This window comes from Lonchura striata, chromosome 6 (assembly GCF_046129695.1).
Source record: "Lonchura striata isolate bLonStr1 chromosome 6, bLonStr1.mat, whole genome shotgun sequence".
Taxonomy (NCBI): domain Eukaryota; kingdom Metazoa; phylum Chordata; class Aves; order Passeriformes; family Estrildidae; genus Lonchura; species Lonchura striata.
The window spans coordinates 17,804,491-17,828,762 of record NC_134608.1 but is presented as its reverse complement, the minus strand read 5'-3'; the positions used below and the strand labels follow the sequence as shown (position 1 = coordinate 17,828,762).

At 33.8% G+C, this 24,272-nt stretch overlaps 1 protein-coding gene across 2 annotated transcripts in view; it reads right to left on the bottom strand.

Moving 5' to 3' along the window:
* EML5 (EMAP like 5) overlaps positions 1-24,272 on the bottom strand; it is a 91,664-nt gene that overhangs the window by 35,704 nt on the left and 31,688 nt on the right. For both annotated transcript variants that reach the window (XM_021540968.3, XM_077783994.1), the window contains exons 7-21: positions 24,053-24,254; positions 22,884-23,021; positions 21,995-22,251; positions 19,987-20,199; positions 18,928-19,095; positions 17,555-17,661; positions 17,030-17,148; positions 10,946-11,132; positions 9,096-9,201; positions 7,799-7,892; positions 5,873-5,973; positions 4,489-4,691; positions 3,278-3,389; positions 2,193-2,320; positions 862-1,003 (exon numbers count right to left, since the gene is read on the bottom strand). In XM_021540968.3, the coding sequence (XP_021396643.1) occupies positions 862-1,003; positions 2,193-2,320; positions 3,278-3,389; positions 4,489-4,691; positions 5,873-5,973; positions 7,799-7,892; positions 9,096-9,201; positions 10,946-11,132; positions 17,030-17,148; positions 17,555-17,661; positions 18,928-19,095; positions 19,987-20,199; positions 21,995-22,251; positions 22,884-23,021; positions 24,053-24,254 (2,277 nt within the window). The remainder of the gene's footprint in view (positions 1-861; positions 1,004-2,192; positions 2,321-3,277; positions 3,390-4,488; positions 4,692-5,872; positions 5,974-7,798; positions 7,893-9,095; positions 9,202-10,945; positions 11,133-17,029; positions 17,149-17,554; positions 17,662-18,927; positions 19,096-19,986; positions 20,200-21,994; positions 22,252-22,883; positions 23,022-24,052; positions 24,255-24,272) is intronic.

Below are 24,272 nucleotides of genomic sequence, written 5' to 3'. Positions count from 1 at the left end.
TACTCAGTCTGCAGAAGTAGACATCTTTTTCTGTACAGTACACAGGAACTTTTTAAGATTGCCAAAAAATCTCAAAATGTGTCTCATCAGCAAATAGAGACTTTTTTTGCCAAAAGTACTCTTAAATATATTAATATCAGCTTTAAAACTTGAGCAGAGTTCACCAACTGGAAACTTCCTTGTTCAATCCCTGCTTATGTGAGCTTGTAACTCTTCTACATTTATTTTGTCAATCTAAATCATCTTCAATTAAGCTTCCCCTCATGTTTGAATCAAACTGCATTGCTGAATGGCAAACAGATAAAGCCTACTGTGTTCCTTTATCTAGCAAAGCATACACAGAATTATAAGCTTGTCAGGGCCAGTTTCATCTAATCCTGAAAAAATCATGTTATATGATGTCACTTAAAACAGATTTTCCATCTGTCAAAATAGGATTTATTTATTTCCTAAAGAACTAGTAAAAATTTTATGATTTCTCTTTTATTGACATTCCAGATCCTTCAAACATTCACAAAGAAAATTACAACATTCCTTCTAAGATTTCTTCCAAAAATTTTTAGATTCAAAGTCTCAAAAAAGCCTTGCAATATTATAAGCAACATAGCATTTATGTAATTGACTCAACTTTTATTATTAATTCACTGACTTTAAAAAGTTACAAGTGCAAATAATCTTCAATACAGCACTATACAGAATTTTTTTTGTGCAGATTCATTAGCTTAAAGGCTACATAACTTGTGAACATAGCATTAATAAAATAATTGAACAAAGAAAGAAATTTATTCTGCTTTCAAAAGATTCATAATGCTTGTAAATGTCAATTTCATCAGTAAATATTTTTCATACTAAGCATCTTACCCTTCTTCAATTTGCGAACAGCTAACATACAATGGCTAGGAGATAAATCCCATATTCTTAAGGTTTTGTCATCACTTACAGTGGCACAAATAGGTAAATGAGGATGAGTAGCTAGACCCCAAACTTCCCCCTCCATGTGACCCTGAAAAAACACAATGAATCAGATTTCTTTTTACTTCGAATTAAAATATTAAATAATACATTTATGAAAGTAAAAAAAAAAAAGGATACTCATTATTTAGAGGATGATAAATATCTGAATAAAACCACAGAATGCCTGAAAATATTCACTCTGCTACTCGTGCAAAATTATAGTAATTTGTTTTACAGAAAGCTTCTGCAAAATAATCCTCACACACATGTGTGTCAGGGGCATGGGCAGTGGGACTGAGTGCACCTCAGCAGGTGAAGCCAGGCTGAGAGAGGAGGGGGTGCTCAGTCCAGAGGAGAGAAGGCTTCAGGGAGGTCTTGTTGCAGCCTCTTAAAGGGGGCTTATGAGAAATATGGGGACACTTTTTAGTAAGGCTTGTAGTGACAGGACAAGGGGTAATGGGTTTAAAGTAGAAGATAATAGATTCAGACTAGATAGAAGAAAGAAATTTTTTATGACAAGGGTGGTAAAACTTGGAGAGCTTGCCCAGAGATGTTGCAGATGCCCCATCCCCAGAAACATCCAAGGTCAGATTGCATGGGGCTGTGAACAATCTGATCTCTTTGAAGATGTCCTTGCTTACTGCAGGGGGTTTGGACAAGATGGACTTTAAAGGCCCCTTCCAACCCAAACTGTTCTGTGAACTAGGTTTTTCTTTACCTTAGGTTCTAATATTTTCTTTTAACAAATATAGTTCTTTATGTATTACACTGGCTACTCAGAGAGGAGAGAGTCCAGAGATTTTTACTTAACTATGAAAGAAAATACTATACTGATGCAATGTAAAAATCTGTTTAGTAGTCAAGCTTAAACAATACAGTGGTTTGGTATAGCAAAATTTTTTACATACAAGTAAAATCTCAAAACAAATGACAAGGAGACAACTCTTAAAAATAGGAATTTGGAGGAGGATCCACTATTTCATACACTTTTCTTATTTTTTCAAAACACATATATGATTTTGGTCTCTTTGGATGGATGAACTCATTGGACAAACTAGTAATGAAATTCCTTGTCCTATCTTGCTCATTAAGGAGTCATAATGGTTTAGTCTAACTAAAAGTGATAGTAATTCACTAACTTCATTAGTAGTTAAAGTGCTTCTTATTGCACAAGTCCTTACTTGAGAAATAAAATCATGTTAGTGGTAAGAAATATCTGACTGCTATTTAAAACATACCTGAACCAGCAGAGTTATTGGTCCACTTTTATCCACCTCCAATATTTCACCATTCTTTGTGCCCACTAGAATATGACCATGTCCTAACGATATGGCACGTATAGAAGGATTATCTTCTAAGAGGAGACCTAGAACAATAACATGTTAGAAGATAGGATTCTCAATTATGCCTTAAAGAGGATTTTTCACACTTACGCACAGTACATTCTCACTGTAGAAAAATCTACTCTCTTACTGTAGAAAACATTCCTGCATGAAACAACATGGCTGGATTCATTTGTGAGGATTTAGCAATACATCAAGAAGATAATAGGCTTGACTCTGTGCATGTTAGTTATCAACTATAACACTATATTGCTACCAATTATGGTACCTCCAATTCTAGCTTTTTGTAAACAAGCCAGGAGAATGAGACACTCTGGAGTACAATGTTTTCATTAATAAGTATTTACATTCATCATGTTTGAAAATCAAATAATGTACTTTACAAGACAGCAAACATAATTTTAAGGGAAGGGGATGGAAGAGAAAAACTATCCAGAATGAAAATACAGGGAACTGTAAATTAGCATTAAGATCAAGAATAAGTGGTAGAAATGGGAAAAGTAGGAATGAAAATGTTCTTTAATTATTTCAAAAGACATATGCATTTAAAGAAAATTAACTACCAATATCTTACAAAACTAACCACAATTCTGAATTCATTCCTTTTTCTGTAATAAAAAAGAACAGGTAAGATACTTCATGATCAGAAATATAAGAGGCTTTTTGCTTGCCACTTCAATAAAAACAAGACAAAGCAAGAAAACCCTGGATGATAAGAAACTTACAGCTGAATCAATTAATTTAGGCTAATAGTAAACTAAATATTATGATCTGCATCCACCAAATGTGCAAACAGACCCTACAATACACAACTCCAGTCCCAACAGAAGAATTACTTACTTAGAATCAATAAAGCTTTAAAAAAATTTATTTTAGTATTTATTATGTAAAATGTGGATTCTCTCTTACTCAATTTCACAAAGATTTCTAAAGAAAGTACTTTAAAATTAGAACAAAACATAGGAAAAAGCCTGTGTTACCTTTGGATCCAGGAGCCAGAGCAGCCCTTTTGATGGCATAAGTTTTGAGACAACGTTCAAAGGTATCGTCCCAGAGAGCTACTACCCCATCCTTTCCTCCAGTGACAAATCCCTGGAGGAAAAGAAATAAAAATCATTAGTTGTATTTGATTATTATCTTTCCTTAATTTTTCAGTGATTTCTGCAAATACTGAAAATGGACTATATACAACACTTTAATGCACAGAGCTACAGATGTTAGAGATGAAAAGAACAAGAGCAACAAAATGAGTGATTTCTCCTCCTGATGAAGGCAGCGAGTTCTGTAGAGTGCATGTACATGGCCTACATTTAGAAGTTCTAACCTGTATGCTCCTACCATTCTAGAAAAATGAGCACAAACATATTATAGTGTTATTCCTTGATATCTAGCCTCCATATCCCTTTGGCATTTCTTCTCATTACTCAAAACAAGACTTAGTACTGCAAAAATTTGATTAGTGCTTATATTCTTCAAATATAGGTGCATTTGTGCCATTCTGCATTAAAAAATATATGTAGGTATTTAAAGAAGGAAAAGGTATGGTTAATACTGAAATCATTAGTTCTTTCTTTTGGAGCACTCAGTTCTTGTAGTAAGGATAACATGTGTTATGCTGCTTTTCTGAAACACAAACATTGGAAAGTGGAGTGACTTGGTCTAACATAGCAAAACACCAACATATACATCACATCAAAAACAAAAAATAATCTAACTGGAACACTCATCCATATTTAAGCACACGCTTAAAGGGTTTCCTGGGCTAAAAAGAAGTCAAGAATCTGGAGAAAGTACTTAATGATCTACAGATTGAATTTTATCTATTGGTAGACAGTAATTACACTACAAAATAGTACAAGTATGATCTTCCTCTCTCACAAGCTCACATATTCCACTGAACATACTGATGCTTAAATCAGTTACTGTTATTTCTTTAGTAAGAGGTTATGAAAATTACTAAATAAGATGTCGTTGACCAGAAGGGCTTGAGAAACAGCATGCTACAGAACAGAAATAAGAGATTGCATGAACAATAATTTGCACTAATGCATAAAACACTGTTTTGAATCTGGACCATACAAGGCTTTTCTGTACTGAAAATAAGGACATGGATTCCTGAGTCTGGGAAAGGTTTGGCTTTATCATAGACTTTTTTGTCCAGACATAAAAAAGCAATGAGCAGTTTATTTACTTTTTCCAATGCGTGCATGCTGAACACAGGACCATCATGTGCTTTGACAGTTTTTATGAGAAACACATCTCTCCAAATACACACATCCCCCGTGGAGGTTCCAGAGAACGCCATCTCTTCTGTCCAGCCATATACTGCACACATCATTGTGTCAGTTCTTCCCAATGCACCTATGCAGCCCTTTCTCCCAATTAGTCCTCCTCCTGGTTCAGACCAAAAACAAGTCATTAGACATCTGCTTGGAACTATAGTACAAGAACTATGCCCAGACCAACAAGCCCTTTTCTTTTAGTTCACCCATGCTCCCCAAAAAAATGAGTTTGAGAAATCACAAAATAAATTTATTATTTTTCAACTTTCACTACAATAAAAATTAAAACCAAACGAAACAACAAAACAAAAATGAACTAAAACCAACCAAACAAAAAAAACTAAACCCAAAAGACCCAACCTTACTCTTAAATCACTATTTTTTTTCTTCAAAATCATAATCTCCAAGCTTTTATCATTGTTAAGATTTCTTTCTAAACAATTCGTAGTAGTTATTTCAGTAAATATTCTAAGACACTGCTCTTTCTATAGATAGCAAGCTCAATTGTGAAAATTAATAATTTACATAGACATCCACACCTTGCTGTCAGGTCATCTTGGTTAATTTCTGTTAGAGCTAGAACTGAGAAAAAATAATTTTTTTCATCACTAGTTTTCTCTACACAATCTTTATCAGGACTCATGTGAGTTCAAGTACATAAATTCTGCATTAATATAATTAGAACCTTCTTAGCAGATAATCTTCTGTAGCACGTGTCTTTATATATGAATTGAGGTGTGAAACAATCACATTCACAGAAGTATCAGGGAATGGGTTTTTCACTGTTCAAAATTTCTCAAGCAGAATTAACCTTGGGTTTTAATTCTAAAGATCAGAGGTATCTAGACGAAGAACTCTCAACTGGCAGACGTGTCCTCTTCAAGTACTTTGCCTGAATTTTGTATGTCAAGTTTTATAACCTTAATATTATTTATACCTTAATATTATTTATGCGTTTTTATAGCATATGTGCTTAAAGGTTCTTCTTCCAAAAACTGCTCTATGATTTTAGAGCAGCTCTGTAAAATGTCCATATTATTACTAGATATAAAAAGAGACAGTAGAAAATGCAAGGTCTTCTCTTCTTATGTAGCTCCAGCACCATGGCAGATTGATCTTAAAAAGAATTTCCACTACTGCCATAATACCAATTAACATTATTACTGCTCGGGCAACACTAACTAGGATAGACAAAGAAAACATTTGCCTTTCATGCACAAAACATACAGTAAGAGATGCAATAGTTACACTGCCTGTAACAGAACATGCTCTAATTTTGAAGTGTGTTCTTACCTGCTCTCCGCCAGAATTTCATGTGTTTAATTCCAACTGTAATCAATTTATCAGGCATGTAAGGATTAATCTTAACAACAAAAATCTTATCTTTGCTCCCTCTGAAATGCAAAGCAAAATAATTTAAATACAAGTGTAACTCTTAATATTTTTACATAAGGTTGGGAGGGTTTTTTTGTTTTAATTTTATGTACAACTGATCTAGCTTGCTAACATTTACTTTCAAATCATTATTAATAGTTTATAATGAGGAAGTAGAAAACTAAAGAAACAACATACTGAGTCCTGTTTTATTTTCATTACCTTTCAGTTTCCAAGGCAGGTGAGTAATTATATTACTTCAAAAAGGCACAAGGAGGCATTTTCTTTGCAAAAGAAAATGTATTTGCATTAAGTTTGGGTATATGGCATTTAGATCTTTGACAGATCATAATGACACTTAAAGAAGTCAAAAATCTTATTTTAAGTTTGCTTATCTTGAAAACAAACTGCTATTGTCATTCACTATTTAGCTGTTTTTCCTGTTTTTGTTAGAAAAACATTATGCTGATATTACATCTTTTTTGGAAATTACAATTGGTTCTAAAAACATTAAAACCACTTGGGTTTTATACTTCTTATTATGCTTCTATAAAACTAATGCTTTGGTTCAGTCCTACAGTTTGAAAAACAGCTTTTGACTATGTTTGCTATCTATGCAAAGCAATGCTTATGGAATGTTTTTCTCTACTTAAAATGAAAAAGAACCTCCAATCCCTAATTTTTGCTCCTTGTTCAAAAGTGGCAATAATCTTTTATTTTCTGTCCTTTCAGACCGCTGGATGAACTAGTGGCTGAATGAATGAGACAGTTTCTTTCCAAACCCTCAGTCATCTTGAAATACAGAAGCTGCTTTCAAAAATTCTAATCAATTCCTTTGATTTGCGGGTGGGAGAAAAGAAAAAAAAAGGTGAAAGGCAGATAAATGTCTTCAGAGAAGCCAAGGTAACTGGGCTTTTGGCAAGTAACAGGGAAGGCAGTACTCTTCTTTACCTACATAATCTATTCAGAATTTTCATTCTTTAGTGGATAAGAATTCAACATGTGTTTAAAAACACAATGAGAGTCAATTAAATTAAAGAACAATAATGGATGAAAGGGAAGCTGACACTTTTTTAACTGTACTGCAAAGAGTAATAAATCTTTTTAAAATCTACCTAGAACAACATTTAGAGTATAAGCACTGAATCCAGACAGAATGGGACAAAACCCACTCACACTACTGCTCTATTTAAAGCAATAGATCATTAGAAAAGAAAAGTGTCAAAGGTTTAAATAACATTACTTAAAATTATAAATAGGATTCTATCTTGTAGATTAAAACAATTTAATAAACATTTTAAATAATCTGTGCAGACACAAAGAAATTTCTAAAATATTTAACCTTTGGATGTTACTTAGACCAATTTCCTGTTCAAAGCAGAGCTGACTTCAAAGTTAGATTAGGCTGGTCAAAACTCAGAAAGAAAAAGGAAAGAACCCTGAAGAAAAAAAGAACTCTGCAAAACAACTGCAAATTACTTTTCCAAGAAAGATGTGATCTCTGATGAAAAAGATCTGAACATACCATATATCACCATCTTTAAGAGGGCAAATACAAGTGCATAGAGTTTTAAAGAAAATATTTCAGAACACAGCAGTGTCTTCTATGTCATCGTTCTTCACCAATTGAGCAATTACTTTAATAGTTCCTGTTGACTACCAGACCTTCATTTACTTCTTCCACAGAAAGTTTTTAACATGACACAAATATTATTGCCTGCATCACATATATAACAGAAACTGCTAATTTATTAGAGAACTCTTATTTTTTAATGAATATATTTTTCTTACTGACATTTGACAGTAAATCTAGGTACAGATTTTAAAACATAGTTAAATTCCTACCTTACTGCTGAAAGCTTTTCTCCTTTCTTCCAATCCCAGAGTACAATAGTGTGATTATCATCTATTCCAACGGAAGCCAATCGTTTCCCATCCGCTAGAATAATAAATTTATTATTAAGAGAGTAGATAGATAACTATGTTGCAATAACAAGAAATCATATTAAAAATATTATAACTGCACAAATATTATAAGAATGTTTAAACAAGTAAATAAACATATGATGTTTTTAGAGGTGTGTTTTTTCATCCATTTGCTTTTAAACTTTAAATTATCCTGTCTCTGAATTTGAACTTAGATGCTCTCTGTTCATCCCTTGTTCAGTTAGCTGCTGATATAGCTGCACAAAAACATTCACTATAGGTTGATCTTGTGAAAATTTTATGTTCACTCTGAAAATCTCTATTAATTTCTGAACAGGAAGGAACTGGAACCATACCATGAAATTTGTGAAATGCCCTTAAACTTAGCAGTACTATGAAGTCTTGGAAAAGTTTTGACACATATTCTGCATTAACCTTCAATAAACGAGCTGTTTGTGCTTACTCAAAATCAATGACTTTCTGACATTTTTGGAATTGCTACATATCTAGCCAGAATTTGAGAAATGAGATTCATATCTTGAAAAAGGAGAACAAAAGTAAGAAGCATCAAAGACCACAAACCATTCATTTTTGTGACCACACATCTTCAGAGATCTTATCCAGGAAATCCAAACAATTAAATAATGAATAGAAGCTAGTGGAGCAGAGGAAATTTAATATTGGTACAGGAATTCAATGTTGGGGGTATAAAAATCTCAAGGGATTTAAATGACAGTCTTATGTTAGTTTAAGATGGAGAGAGAGCCTTTGTTTGTGACCAGAACTCCCTGACTGGACTTCCTGAATGTGTCAGTGTGTTACCAACATAGCTTTCAGGATTTCATTTAAAAAATAAAAAATCACACCCCCAATCAATTTGCTCAAAAAAGCTTCTTACACAGCTGTAAAGCAGACACAGCATTCCAGACCTGTGCCCCTGCCTTGTACAACCAAAAGAAATTCTGAAGGGCTCAGCTCAGCTGTTAAACAGGACAGTAGCTGTTCTTGCATTTCCTATGTGCAAGACTCAAAAGGAGGTGTTTCTAATGAATGTTCATTATAAGGCAGCATCTCTCATTTGACATTGAAGAGTGGAGAATATTTTTAAGACAATATTTGCAGTGTAAAGGAACCCCCAGTTTCTCAGTAGAACTGATTATCTTGTATTTTCACACAGAAAAGGAAAAGTGTAAATAAATAAATAAATACTTATTACCTGAAAAATCAACAGCACAAACACCATACTGATGATAGCCCTTTAATACTGAGAGTGGCTTTATTGTTTCTGTATCCCAAATGTGTATTGAGGAATCTCGACCAACCTGAAATTATACATATTCATAGCCGGTTTTTTTTTTTTCATTTCTCAGTTATTTTACACAGTTTAAAAAGTTTTAAGAATACTTCAAAAACTATTTGCGAAAAATAACAGTTATAGGATTTTCCTACTATTACTGTTGTCTGGCTAGCAGAATATTTTTCCTTTTGCTGCTTCCCAAAGACCATTTCCCAGCTGACTTAGGCACATTAATCACAATTAACTAAAATCCTCCTGGAGGGGGGTGGGGAGAAAAAAAGCCCTTAATTGATTGCACTGTAGCATATTTATTCCATCAATTTTTCATCAATCATTCCCTGTCTAAAAATAAAAGGTTATTTTTATTGTTAGTATGTCAGCTTATCCACGTTTCAGGATTCAAGGTGACTTCTGCTGCTCTCTGGTGTCATTACAAGGCAGATTCTAATACAATGATACTTATGGCACAAAAATGCACTAGTAGAGGCAATAAATCTGGTAAGAAATAGAATGTAGCTTATTCTTTTCAACTATGCACAAAAGCACTATTAGCACGTAAATGATTATTTGCTATTCCAAGGGTTTTGCACTATAGTGCACAAATAAAAAGGCTGCAAAACCAGAACAAAACTCTCTTGCATTTAAGGCTCAGAAAAACAAGAATTTACTTCTGGTTTTGTCACAAACTTAACATTAAAAGTTTGTAAAGCTTTTCAGAACACCCACTATCAGGAAGATCTGAACCAGAGAGGTATAAGGAATGATTACTGCATTACCTAGTTGCCTCATGTAACATAGCATACAACAATATGTAATGTGTATGTATAAAATAGTATATAATGGAATCTATCTTTCTGCCTGATAGAATAAGTTATTGTAAATTCAGGGACATTTTTATCCATAGCCTTTGCTACTCCAAAATTAAATCAACTCAATTCTTATATTTAGGGATAATTTCTTAACTGACCTACAGTTATGTTAATCTCAACATTTTTATAGAAATCAAGAGTATAATGAAAAGAGTTTATTTCTACTAAAAAAATTCAGTTCACATGTTTTCCAAGTTATTATACAATAACAAGAGCAACCATGATAAAAATTATAAGCATAAGTAAAAAAACTATGAAACATCAGCTCAAACCTTCAAGTCCTAGTGTATAAATATTTACCAGAGGACTTCTTTGTTTGAAGATATGAATGATAATTATTTATCTAAAGTAACTGTCTGGCAAAAGATAAAATTAACTATTATTAGTATTATAAAATTAACTCAAGCAACATACATCCCTTTGTTGTATGCACAATAAGTATATAGTTTGTGTATAGGTGGTAATGAAAAACATAATGCATTAAAATTGAATGCAACAACAACTGTAACAACAACTACTCACTTCACACTGTAAAATAGTAAATGAATGCAATGCTATTATAGCTAACTTCACAAAGCAGATGTTAAAAAAATATATTTTTTCTGCACCTATTAAAATATTTTTTTTTCTCCACCTGTTATCAAGAAGCCGCAACATAAGGCTGAATAAAAAATATTAATCTATTCTTAGTTTTGAATTATATTCAGAAAAACTATGGAGTATATACTCTTACCATAATACAAATAAGTGTAAAAAACACTTCCGTGTCAGTTTTTTACCACAATTCCATGTGTAATAGATCATCTGAATAAATGTAGACTGGATCCTCTTCCCCCAAGTCCTTTCAAAATTCAGTAGTAACAACTTCCGATTGTTATTGCAGATAAACATGAATCCTACCTGGCCAGTTGCCACATAGTCCTTTAAGGGATGAATAGCAAGGCAAAGGATGTCATCATCATGACCCAGATAGAAGCGCTGTGTGTTCTGCTGCCGGTTGTACACCACGCCCACCGCCGCCACATGGTATACGATTTCACCCGTCTGCGTGTAAAAGAGATTGCTTCGGCAGTCGTAACCTCTGTAACTAATTCAACAAAAAAGGCTTGTTCACCAAAGTCATGAACATACATACTGAAACTGAGATAAAGTTATGCTGATGAATTCTGTGCATGTAAAACTCATGTTACTTACCAATTATTGGTTTGGTGTTTTAAAATTCTTGCTTTAAATATACTTTCCCATTCTTAAAGGAACATCAACTTAGCAATCTAATTTACTACTCAGATATCAGTACTACAAGCACTAGTTTAAAAGTGGCACTTAATTGTTACTTTCCACAGCTAGTTTAGAAGAGAAAGTAATAGCTAGTAATTTTTTCGGACCACATGGAGAAGTTGGTCATGCAACAACTAGTTAAGTGAAGTAGAAAATCCAAAGAATTAGTTTTGGCTATTTCCTACTGCTCAAAAATCAGCCAGAAAACATGATAGTTTGATAACAGAAAACAAATGTTAGGGTTTTTTTTAATAGAAGAGTTTCTTTTTTTGAAGGAAAACCTGTCTACTTTCTTAGTGATACAGGAACTGGCATGAATAGGCCAATTCCCAACTAAGGTCTGTATGTACTATGTCAGTTCACTAATTTCTTCCTAGGTGTTTCTAAGATCATGAAGTTACATGATCTCATGTACACAGCGCAACCATATGCACTGGGGAAGCAATGAATCTGTGAGGCTGCTGGTCAACTTCAGTTTAATGAATATTCCAAACACCATGGATCCATGTTCATAAACACTAGATCTATGCATTACTGGAAAACAACAGAGCACATACTTGGAACAGATTTGAACATAATGTATTTCAGTTGGCTCACCTACATTACACACAATGGTACTTACATCATTGTATGTGATTAGAGAAAAATTACTAAGACTACCACACAAAGTTTTTAAACAGACTAGCAGATAGTCCAGGTCCACTGGAATATTGTATTCCATGAATTTGCATCTCAAACTTTTGGAAGATAATTAAATTCCTCCCTGTCCAGTTCTCTAACCTGTGCAGGTCCCTCCAGATGGCAACACAGCCATTGGGTCTGCCAGCCTCTCCTCCCAGCTTTGTACTGTCTCCCATACTGTGAAGTCTAAAGCTGGGTCTCATTAGATCACAAAAAAGAGAAGTGAACTTCTTAAACCAGCAAAAATTGTGACAGCACAGAAACAATGCTTTCAAATAAGGATCCCTTCAACTCACTGCTTAGATCAGGATTCTTAACTTCAGATTTGGTTCTAGTCCAGCAACTTTTCAGTGTCTCCTGAGTTACTGTCCCTTCAAGGTCTCTACAGAATCTCTCTTCACACTTGATCTGAAGCTCAGCTATATCTGCTCCCTGCTCTCCTCAAGCTGACCAATAATTTAGACTGAAATACACCCGCAGGCTCTTCAGTCCTGCTTTGCTCTCCCTCCACCCACATCATTCACTAACAACCTTCCCCTGCAGCAGCACGTGCAGATATTTGGAAGCTGCTTTCTGCCTAACCCAGAGTGCTGCCTGCTTGCAGCCTTCTTAGATTTACAGCCACTAGGTTTTTATGGAACAGAATATACAATGACCTACAGTAACTATGAAGAAAGGAAACAAAAATAACCTATCACAGTATATAACATCATCATTTTAAGCACATGACAACACTTGGAGAGGGGTAGGGATTATAAAGGCAGGAGCAGTGCCAAAGAAGATACCTGAACCTATTGTTGCTCAGACATCATTTTCCTGTGCTCCACTTTGCATTGTGCTCTACTAAACATACTGGATTTTCTTTGCAAGCATAGAGTCATAAAAAAAAAAAAGCTAAATATTCACCCTAAAGGAGAATACTAAAAAAACAAACAAATAACAAAAACCAACATCTATGAAAATATGCATGCTGAGAGAAATACTGGACATTGAGCAATTTCTTGCAAGCTTAGCAGTCACCTATAAAAGTAAAATGTGTGAAGACAGCAAAAGGGTTTCAGGTCCTCCTACACGCAACCCAGAAACTCATAATTTTCCCAACTCATCATAACAATTGCCTATATACCCTAAATTAAACCTAGTGAAACTAAGTACATTAGTGCTATGTATCACAGGACTACTCAAAATATCCAAAATGTATCTAGGATGCAAGAAAATAGTTCTTATTATTCATAATTTCTTGTGATAGAAGTTAATTTTAGTTAATTTCCTCTAGTTATTACAAAAATTAGTACAATCGTTTACAATTAAAATACAACATATTTTGCCAAAATATCAAGCAGTGCCAACAAAGACTTTTTGTCACCACATTAAGCACATTTGGTCTTTCCCATGGGTGAGTTTACTAACTCCTTGACAATAAAGGTACTTTTTACCAGAGGGAAAGCAAAGGGCCAAAGTTAAACAGCAATGAAAAGAAGCATATTTCAATTTAGAAGATCATTCCCTAAGAATATTCTACACTGTTCCAAATACTTATATCTTCATATTATTTAACCAATTTAGAACTGAGATTTCTAGCTAATCTCTGAAAAAGCATTAAGAGAAATAATTTATTTGCATGCAGAAAATAAATGAAATAAATTTACAAGGCATCTTTATTAGCAACTATAAATTAAATAATAATATAAACAAGTTCTGTAAAGAATGTAAATTAAATAAGAATGAAAGCAAGTGTTGTAGTTACTGTACAATATATAAGGCACAATAAAAGTAAGAATGCATTCTGCCATAGTTAATTACCCAGCATTGATTCAAGTTAATGTGACAGTAACTATCAGAAGATGTAGTTTCCTAAGTGCTACATAGGGAAAAGAAATTACCATTACCAAAGTCATGAATAGCAGGGGCTGCACTCAATATGAGATTAAGACATGAAAACATAGGTGTTCACATGTTTGTTAGATACATTGACTCCTACATTTTAATCAACACTGTTGTAGTCAATAGAGTCAGTTCAACCTGCAGGGCTGCATAGCTGGCCAACCATCAGAATTTCATTTTACCTGAGCCAAATCACTCCTTATGCTCCACTGACTACCGACTGAATCTCCAGTGACTGTGATGGAAGTTTAATATACACATAAAACCATTTCCTTTTGGGCACACCACTGTGAATTCTGTAAGCTGAAGCTGAATCTTATCCACATTTGCAAGTTACACATCTATATCCAGCTAACAGGCTGTCACTGTTGAGGCAGGATGGGAACGAACGAACTCCAGTTCAGAAGGCTTGATGAAATAAGCTCAACTCAACTCATTTATTTCAAATACATCAATCACTCTTTTTATAGAGAACATCAAGAAGACTAATTTCATTGGTCTTAAAGTAAAAGCATCTCACTCCATTGGTGTGCAGTGAATGATGCACGGTGGCAGAAAATATCTATAAACAATGTGAACAACAAGAGAGAATTATTTACATTCCTTTCCAACTCTTTCCCAGGCCCAGCCTGGCAGAAACTACTCCTTTATCTCTGACTGAACTGAAAATATCCATAACAGGCAACTTCACAAGTACTCTCTGGGAAAATAGTCAATGTCCATAGCTTGTCTAATGCTGTAAGAGTTTCAAAATTTGAATGTTACTCTTCTAAGTATATGTGAGAAGCTTCTACATGTAGTCCAATCCTCCCCCAAAATCTCTAGAAGAACCAAATGTCAAAACAAACATGATTGAGTCTTTAGTACAAAGGTAGGGTTTTTTTTTATATTCTGCATAGCAGTAGTTTTCTCAAGAGGACCCATTCATAGGCTATTCCCTTCAGATACTATTTATAGGTACTTGTAGGAATCCATGCAAGATGTTTTAAGGCTCTCCTTGCAGAGCATTCCCATGTCATCTTGCAGTAAGGTAAATTTATTTAATATTCTGAAACTCAAACTAGATTGTGCTTAAGTACACTGAATATTGAAAAGGAATTCTATGATTTTATGAATATTCAAAAATATAAAACATCATTCTTGTGAAATCAACAGCATAGCTCTGAGAGAATACAGGGCATGACTATTACATCTGCATCCTTATTTCCTGCCAGCCAAAAGAAAGCATAATAAGCATTGACTCCAAGAAAAAGTTCTTCTGAATAGTTCATGTTTCTGAACCACCACCCTGCCAAATACATGGCAGAATTAAAATACAGGAATAATCAAAAAGAGGCCAAATTTGTACACCTATTTAACAAAGTGCTCCTGATCATGATTGAATCAGATCTCTTAGACACAACTGAACTTCTTAATAGAAGTTCTTTCCTCATCCATCTAAGTCAGAAGCTGGCTCACGTACTCTGAATTTTATTCCCTTTCAAAACAGGAAGTAACCAGAGGTTTAAGAGATTTCTTACATGTTATCAAGAGATATTTAAAAGTTCATCTTTCACGGCAGTTGACAAATTCAAAACACAACACCAACAAGGTCAAAAACAAAGAAAAGAGAAAGAGCTTCCAGTTCCCCTAATTAAAAAAAGCACCACTTCTTACATTTTCAAGGAACATCCAAGACATTTCCATTGCAGCTAAAGAAAGATGAAGCAAAGCAGACTTCCTGAATCAGAGAATATGCCTATTACTCACTTGGATGTGGGTCACTTTAAAGTTAACAGCCTGGATATTGAGAAAAATCTGTTGTTCAGCATGGATTCTTCATTAGTTTTCTTGATGCCCATAGGGTAACCAGACAGAACTCAACAGGACATTCTACTTCTGGTCATTCCTGGATATTCTGGTCAAGCTTCACTTCTGTTGTGAAGGAAATAACAATAATACCAAAGATCCAGGGCCCTTGCTTGTCCTACATCTTCAGGATCATTTGGTTTTATTCTTAGACCTACTTTTAAAGACTACATACAGCAGCTACCCACCTTAAAGCATTCTCTACACAGATATAAAGATCTTCAGCTGAGAATTTGGGAGCACCAAAAAGAGAAATAAAACCCCCAACTCTGTACCAAGCTTCCCAGTTGTCGTTATTTTCAAGCTACTACTCAGACTACGTCTTCTGCAGACAAAACTGCTGATTTGAATATTTACTATTCTTAGCCAATTAATTTATTAAACATTCCATGTGGAGTCCTACTAAAATTGTTAAAGTGCCATTATAAAGAAAGAGTATCAGTAACTTCTCCCTGCATTTGGTTATATCTGAAAAGAAGCTGTATTCCTGCAAAGAGGTATCTTTTGGAAGGAAAACTTGACTTGCAACATCTTACTTGAATAAAGGCTTTGGTTTTGCTTTATATAACGAGAATTTATATTTCTGATTATTATTCTAATGTAGTAATGTCTAGTACCAGTTTGCTTTAAAATACCACATCTTTTTTCTGATAAAAATTCTTCACTTATGAAGAATTACAGCAAACTACTAATCCTAAAGATAATATTGTAAGATTTCAAGGATGCATCCAAATGTCATTCTGCTACTCAAATTATCACCAAAAAAAAAAAGAATAAACTCAGTTTTAACAAACTTACAAGACCTATTAAGAATTACATTTAATTCCCAAATTAAGAAAGCAAAATGTAAATTGTTTCAGACTAGGTATAAACAGTTTGGATTTTTTTAATAAATCACTGCTAGAAAGGCCACTTTGTCCAGAACCCAGTCATCTTCAACTACACAAAGTTTCTTTTCTAGCTATCAAAATCATACATCAAAAAGAACTACTGCTTTCCAGATACTGAAAAGTATGGGTAAGATTACTGAATTATTTAGTCATTTGTATTCAAGCAATAAGTACCAGCTGAAGCTTGAGTTCAAATTCACTTCAGAATTCATGTATAGAATTAATATGCTGGCATCAAAGCTTTTCATTTATTTAGTGTAAATTTATTTTTACAGTTATAAATAAAAATAGCAAATCATAAAGCAACAGATATAAAAGACTTTAATCAAATTATTAAATTATAAACACCAGTCTACAAAATCAAAGTCTACTTGTATATTTTAAAGAATCCTAGTTTGCGTACCCATGAACAAAATGTAGTCTTATACTGTTCCCTGGGGCTCGCTCACGTCTCTTAGAAGCTGCACTTTTTCTTTTTTCTTTGCATTGCTCTTTTAGTTGAGGTAGATCTTCTTTGTAAACCTTTAAGAAAAAGCATACTTAAAAATTAAAAGACTCATCAGAAAAACAGCTTTCTGAGAATTCAGCTGCTGTTACTAATGAAAATGTTATTTTGACATAACTGAAAAAAGCCCTCCAATACCTGTAGCTGGTGACTATATAGTGCAGCTTGGTTTTAAATTGAATTCTAGGATTAAATATAATAATTTTTCTCTCTACTAATATTAATATTAATTAATATCTTACTTGTAATTATTAATCATTATATTTTAATAAGCTTGATCTTTTGAGTGCATCAGGTAAAAATTCTAAAGGTTTTGATCAGTTCTTGTACCATCCCCCCAGTTCTGAGATTTCAACAGCCGCCATAAATGACCAAATTAAACCCTAGGAACCTTCCAACTGCCATTAAAACTAAAATCTTTACCTGTCGACGATAGGTGATCTGTGTCTCTTGTTCAATTTCAGAGTCCAGCTCTGGAACATCAGACTGATCTGAATCTGATTCATCACTATTAGAATCAACCAGACTCTCTGTCACCAAGAAAACAGAAATTAAAAATTAAGCAACCTAAATTATAAGCCAGAAAGTTTAAACTAAATGCTTAAAGTTTCTGATTTGATAATCAGTGCTTATGTTAACTACAACATAAACTGTTAATAATTAACAGGAACAATTCTGCTGCTACATAGGAAATAAGCCATAAATATGACAATTTTGGCTGCTGGAGTGACTAAAATAATTTCATAGCTTTAATGTTAGGAGGAAAGGAAAAACAAGATAATTAAATAATCAGTATAAAGCAGAAACTAAGACTTGCATAAAATTAACAAAGGGTACCAAGAGAAACTTATGTTAAAATGAGCCACTGATGCAAATAGAAATTCTTCAAGTAGGTTAGGAGGAAGGAAAAATTTATAGATGGCAAGAAAGAGGAAAAATTTTTTGTGACTGTAGAGAAAAAGGGTAGTCACATAAAGTTTGACACATAGGAAGACCTTGTTATTGTTTCCTTCTGCATTTGTCACTGACAAGTTCAGCACTGCATCTGTATTTACCTGTTTGCTGGATCTGCACTGATACATATTCATCTGATCTGAGCAATTAAACAGTGAAACAGCCTATTTTATTGTAACTCATATTCTCATTTCCCCAGGGAATTCTCTAAATTCCTTTAGGAATTTCCAAGGGAGGTACTCAGTTAAGTGTTTTGATTTTAGGAAACTCATGAAAATAACTGTTTAATTAGTCACTAGTGGAAACGTGATCTTAATTTTTGCCCAAACACAAAACATCTATATTCTGCTTTAAAAAAAATTAAATAATCAGTTATAATACTTACATCATCATCTAAATACTTAAAAATTTTAAACAAATTAGTGTAAAACCATATTTTTCCAGTGACACCTGAGCATCCAGTTGTCAATTTAGTAAAGGGTGATATATACAGAATTCAGAAATTCGTACCTATGTTTAAACTTTTAAAATTTTTCTTTGTAAAGGAGTCACAGCAGTGAAGGTTTTCCATATCCTTGCTAGCCTGAACACACAGATATGATGGTTTGATTGTTGGCCAAATGCCAGTGCACAGATTTTTTTCCATCTTCACCAAAGATAAATAATGCCAAACCAAGACAACAGCGTACTGGCAAGTAATAAACAACTCTATCAGGTGCATCAGGCACCTGCAAAGTTTAAAGAACAACAACTGTTGCAACTGAGCAGACTGACAATACTGTCACCAAAGAATTTTACTTCTATTTTAGCCTTCTTTTGTGTTTTTTCAGTTAGTTCTGTACCTTGGGGTGCTATATGAAGAGTGTCCTTCAACTTGCGGTCAGGGACAAACTTCCACTGAAAGACAGAATGATCAGCTCCCCCAATGGAGACAACCCACTGGTGATCGTGCGACCACCTGACATTTGTCACGTGAGCAGAATGACCAAGATATTTTTTAAACTTTGCTCCTAGAACAAGAATAAAAATATTTCTCAATATTTGTGAAATAAATGTTTCAGAAGCACCTCAGAAAATCATATTAAAGAAACCATAGAAAAAGTACTGTTTAATAAAGCTATTCTAATTACTGCTGGTATTTTAATCCATAGCAATCAGTTTTGCAGTTTTCACAAATTTTAATGTGTGTATAAGATACATTTTTTAAGTTTAGGTTCCAAAATATAATAACTTAAGTCAAACACAAGAACAGAAGACATATGATAATGCTGTATAAGGTGCACCACAGATGTAAAAAATTTCACTGTATTAATTTTATTTTTTACAAAGTAAAATAATTACTTCTACTTTGAAAAAAATACACTTATTTAAAGAATGTATATCTAAGTCTGTGAAAACATCCCCATATACATGCTTGTAGCACGGGTTCCCAATGTATAATGTCAGTGCTAAGCACTTCTAACAATTCATCTCCTCCCACATTTAGCAGTAGAACTGGTAGTAGTAGCACATCCAGTTGATGTTTTCATGGCTACATAACTGCAACACAGTCATTGAGTGAGTTACTGAAATGAAGTTCTTAACAGCACTCCATTATAAGTAATCTTTTTGGATTAGAAAGGCTTCATTGTTTCAGAGCTGTTTGAAGAGCTTCATTCTAGACATAATTTAATTTTAATGCTGGCTATAACATCATGGATAGGTCTTAGGAAATGTCTTCAACCTTTATGTACTTAATGGTTTGGGTGTTGTTTTAAAGGCTGGTATTCCCTCATTTTTTTAAACTCTTTTTAAAAAAAAAGTGATATTAAAGACCATTTAATTTTCCAGTCTTCTAATACATTTTTCTTGAATAGTCACAATTTAAAAACATGCATATAATTGAATTTATAAAGAACTACCTTTTCTTAGACATGGGTATCGAAAGAGCTTTACTATTCCATAATCATCAGCTGTAACCATAACTTGACCAATAAAATTCGCATCCACGGAATTTATATCATTTATTTCAGAATATTTGGGCCAGATTCCATTAACTTCAAGGCCAGAAACACAGGTCCATGATGCCCACTGAATGCCTTTCAATTCCTCCTTGTTTGTTACTTCTTTTCCACCTAAGCAAAAAATAAGGAGCCATTTCTCAGTATTCACTCATGCAATTTTCAAGAATGCAACATTATAAAACATTCACTAAAAATCAAATCCAAGTACAAAAGAATTAAAAAATTACTTCTGCAATGGCCCTGATCATGTATTGCCTATTATGACCAACAGTATCAGTAAGAAGACTTCTAAAGACTACTTAATAGAAGATCATAGGTTTGGCACTTTATAGTTTTTTATTATTTCTTGGTATCTGCTTGAGACTGTGGTTTTTTTTTTTTTAATTTTATCAAAAATTACTGCAAATTACTAAAACCACCAATTTTGTGCTTAGATCCTTGTTACATTACTTCACACCAGCTCTATCTGTAGTGAGACTGATCCAATCCCACGGGGTAAGAGCTGAGGAACTGAATCAGACCAAGGGCCCATTAAATAGATTCTGTGTTTTCTGGAAAAGCCAGAAGCCAAGGGCTGGAGCAATGCAAGAACAGTGCAAGCAAAGGTGAAAGCTGAGTCAGACTGAACACACACCTGCAGAAGGTGAGCAGGACAACAATCCACTTCTCAGCCTTTCAATCACTAATCCATGTAAACAATGATTAACAGCACTGTCTATATCCATATCCAAGTCCTGCAGGTCTTGTGCCAGACAACTGAAAGCTCCTTGATTCATTGTGGAATTTCAAGTGTTACACAATTTGATCATTATTTTGGAATATTTGGGAGATTCCTGTAACTCCACTGACTTCAATAAACTTTTTTTCATAAACAAGGTTCCACAATCCAGCATTCTAACATATGAAGAAACTCCAGGTTGAAAGCTGTCCATATAACTTCAAATTCCTCCTCCTGTCTGTTTGTTACTGTCTAATTAACTTCTCACTAACTTTTCTTACACAACTTCTGTTGCATTCAGGGCACAGAATCAAAGATGTGCGTAGCATTAATTATGTGCTTCAGCAGAGAGTCATAAAAAGCATCAAAACTCCGTAAATAATGTATAGTGCAAAGCATAAATGTTGTCTAAGAATGAAGAGACATTATAAAAAGTGGTGATAATGCACAGTCACTACAAATATAAATCCTATAAAGATGAGTAGGAAGAATATTATTACAGTGTATTATGTAAAGAGTGTATGCAACAGACAGAAGTCAAGCCTTGGGATAAATACTGCCATTAGCATATTCTAATAAAGACTACTTAAATTTCAAGCTTTAAGATAGCAATATGTGCAGATGTGCTCTACAGAGGGAACTACCTTGATAGAAATTATTTCAAGACTATGGGAAACTTCAGTCAAGTTTTCAAGAAAATTGTCTTGAAAACACTTGCAATAATGGGGTTATCACAAAGTTCTTCACTGTAAAAGCTCTTTTAAGTTGAATTCTTCAGTCTGCTGCATAGTTCTAGACAATCAAATGCCTCTTCTGAGCTGCAATGCACTGATTATTCCATATATTTTAAAAATTATGCAGTGCATTCAAATGATAATTTACTTAATATCCAAGTCTATTAAGCAATTGGAAAACTTAATTTAAATGCTGCATTTTAATTCTTTAAAAAAAGAATTTTGAGAAACAAAAGAAATTATAAGGCAGCATCTCTAGTATAAAAATATACATTGGAAAGGAGACTAAACATATAAGGATAAAAATAGTTCAGGAACTTTGCCAGAAAAATACTGTACTTACTCAAATATACTTTGAACCAGGATTTACATTTGGCTTTTTTTTTTTACAAAACCACTATATGTTATTTCTGTTATAAGTAACAAATAGCATGAAGGCAACCCAGAATCTTACCTGGCATTCTGTAAAACAGTCTCTTTCCATTGCCATCATTGGTCTGTAAATATTTACTGTCTGAAGACCAATCCATATGCGTGATGAAGCTTAAGGATCCAATACATTCCCCAACTTTCTTGTATCGCTGAACAACGCCATATATATCCACAGAGCTGTCATTGGAACCAACAGCTAGGAAATTCCCATCTGGAGAATATTTGAGTTCATGAATAGCTTCTTTCCTGTCTTTGATATGAACAACCTCAGTCATATCTCTGTAGTATGAAAGAAAGCATGTCATAAGTAGAGAAGAGCCTCATCACACTGCCAAGTTCCCAGTCTAAAAATTGAACAAGATTGTGAAATTATATATTGAACCTAACTATCCTGTGTGCAAACACAACGCTGCTGTTTTTAGAGTTGGTTAGGGCTTCATGGAGGAAAAAAAGGAAGGAAACAGTGACACAAGAAGGTGCTTCACTGGGCTGAAGGACAGTGAAAAAAAGGAACTGTTCAAGCTGGGTCGACAAGAAAACTTCATCAAGTAGATTATGAGATTTTTATTCACCCATGGAAGGAAACTTCACTGGCATGAAACACAAATCTCATCTACCCTTTAAAACTGTGGGATCACAGCAGCACAAGGCAGTATTTTTTAGCAATTCAAAGATAATTCATAAATCTAAAACCTGAAGCAAAACATTTCCTGTAACACTGCCTCTCTCTGCAAATAGATCAGGATACTTTTTCAAATGGGTTGTTGTACAACAACATGAACATACGTAGCACACATTTAAAAAATCTGAGCACCCTCCGCAATTTCAAATAAAAACACAAGTGACCACATGCATGGGCACAAGAGATCAAAATATTAATAACATATCTATTTTTAAGTCTTGTAACATACCTGACTCGAAGCACAGTGAAAGAGCCATCCTTCATTCCAAGAGCAAGATGGATTCCATCAGTACTAACGGCAGCACAACGAATAGGCTCCTCCATGTTGCACCGGGCAATCAGAGCATGGTCTATTAAACTCCAGATTCTAAAATAAAGTGATGGTTTCAAATGTAAAATGGCTGTGCAGCTTTGTCACAGACAAGACGAAGCCCAGAAATTGAAAATAATTATCCACAAGGATAATTTAAAACGTAAGTGTGAATTACGCATACAGCAAGAAATATTTTTATATTTTAAAAGGTGGGAATATCACTAATGATTAATTTTGATTTTCTGAATATAAAAAATTATAACATATGACAATACATACTTTTAGACCACTCCTGCAAAAATTCCCCTATTTTGCTAATCATTTTAGTCAGAAACATTAAATAACAATTAAAGACTTTGATTGGGATAAACAACTTTTCCTGTTAAAAAGTCATTATTGATAACTCCTTATAACTAAGAATATTCAAATATGTGTGTTTTTATAACAAGGTAGATTACATCTATTATTTACAATCATATCTGGATTTTGAGAGTAATAATAATATTAATAATTGAATTATTTGCCTGTGTTGCATTTAAGCTATTTAACAAAAACACTACCACATTTAATTTACAAGAAAGAAAAGGTGGTTTTGACCAAAAAAAATAAAGATGAACATGTAGGAAGGAGTAATTTAGTAGGCTTTCTGAGCATTTATATTCTGTTTACAATGCATGGACTAGGTTTGATGAAATTCACACATTAAAAATTTATTTGCAGCATTTGGAAAAGTAAATATGGTAAGAGTAAAATGTGTAAGTTTTCATCACAGGTTTTTTTCATCACAAGCTGTGCATGCTTAACTTAACTCCTGAAAAGGACATTCTTAAAGGATACTTATCTCTGAGTGCTCAATGTTAGCCTAAACAAAATGTTTTCAAATTTCATATATGTGGGAGGTTTGGGAAATACATACTTCCACTGTATTTTATTACTGAAGAGCACTCATTTCCTGCATAACTTAACTGTAGGAGTAGTACATCAATGCCACATTTTACTAGCTTTTAAATGCATACATTTCAATTAGGTTACCTGCAAAATGAGTTGATTGTCTAAAACAGTTTAACAAAGAAACAAAATTTAACCTGACTGATCGATCATCGCTTCCAGTCATGGCCAGGGGTTTTGTAGGATGGACAGCCAAAGCCCACAGCTCTCCTTCACAGTGCCCCTGCATTATCAGGAAAGGCTTGTTACGCTCATGCACCACAATTTCAAAAATTTCACTATCTTGTGTCCCAACGAGTATATGGTCTCCTCTCCAGCAAACACTTCTTACAGAGAGACCTGTGGAAGAGATTGTTA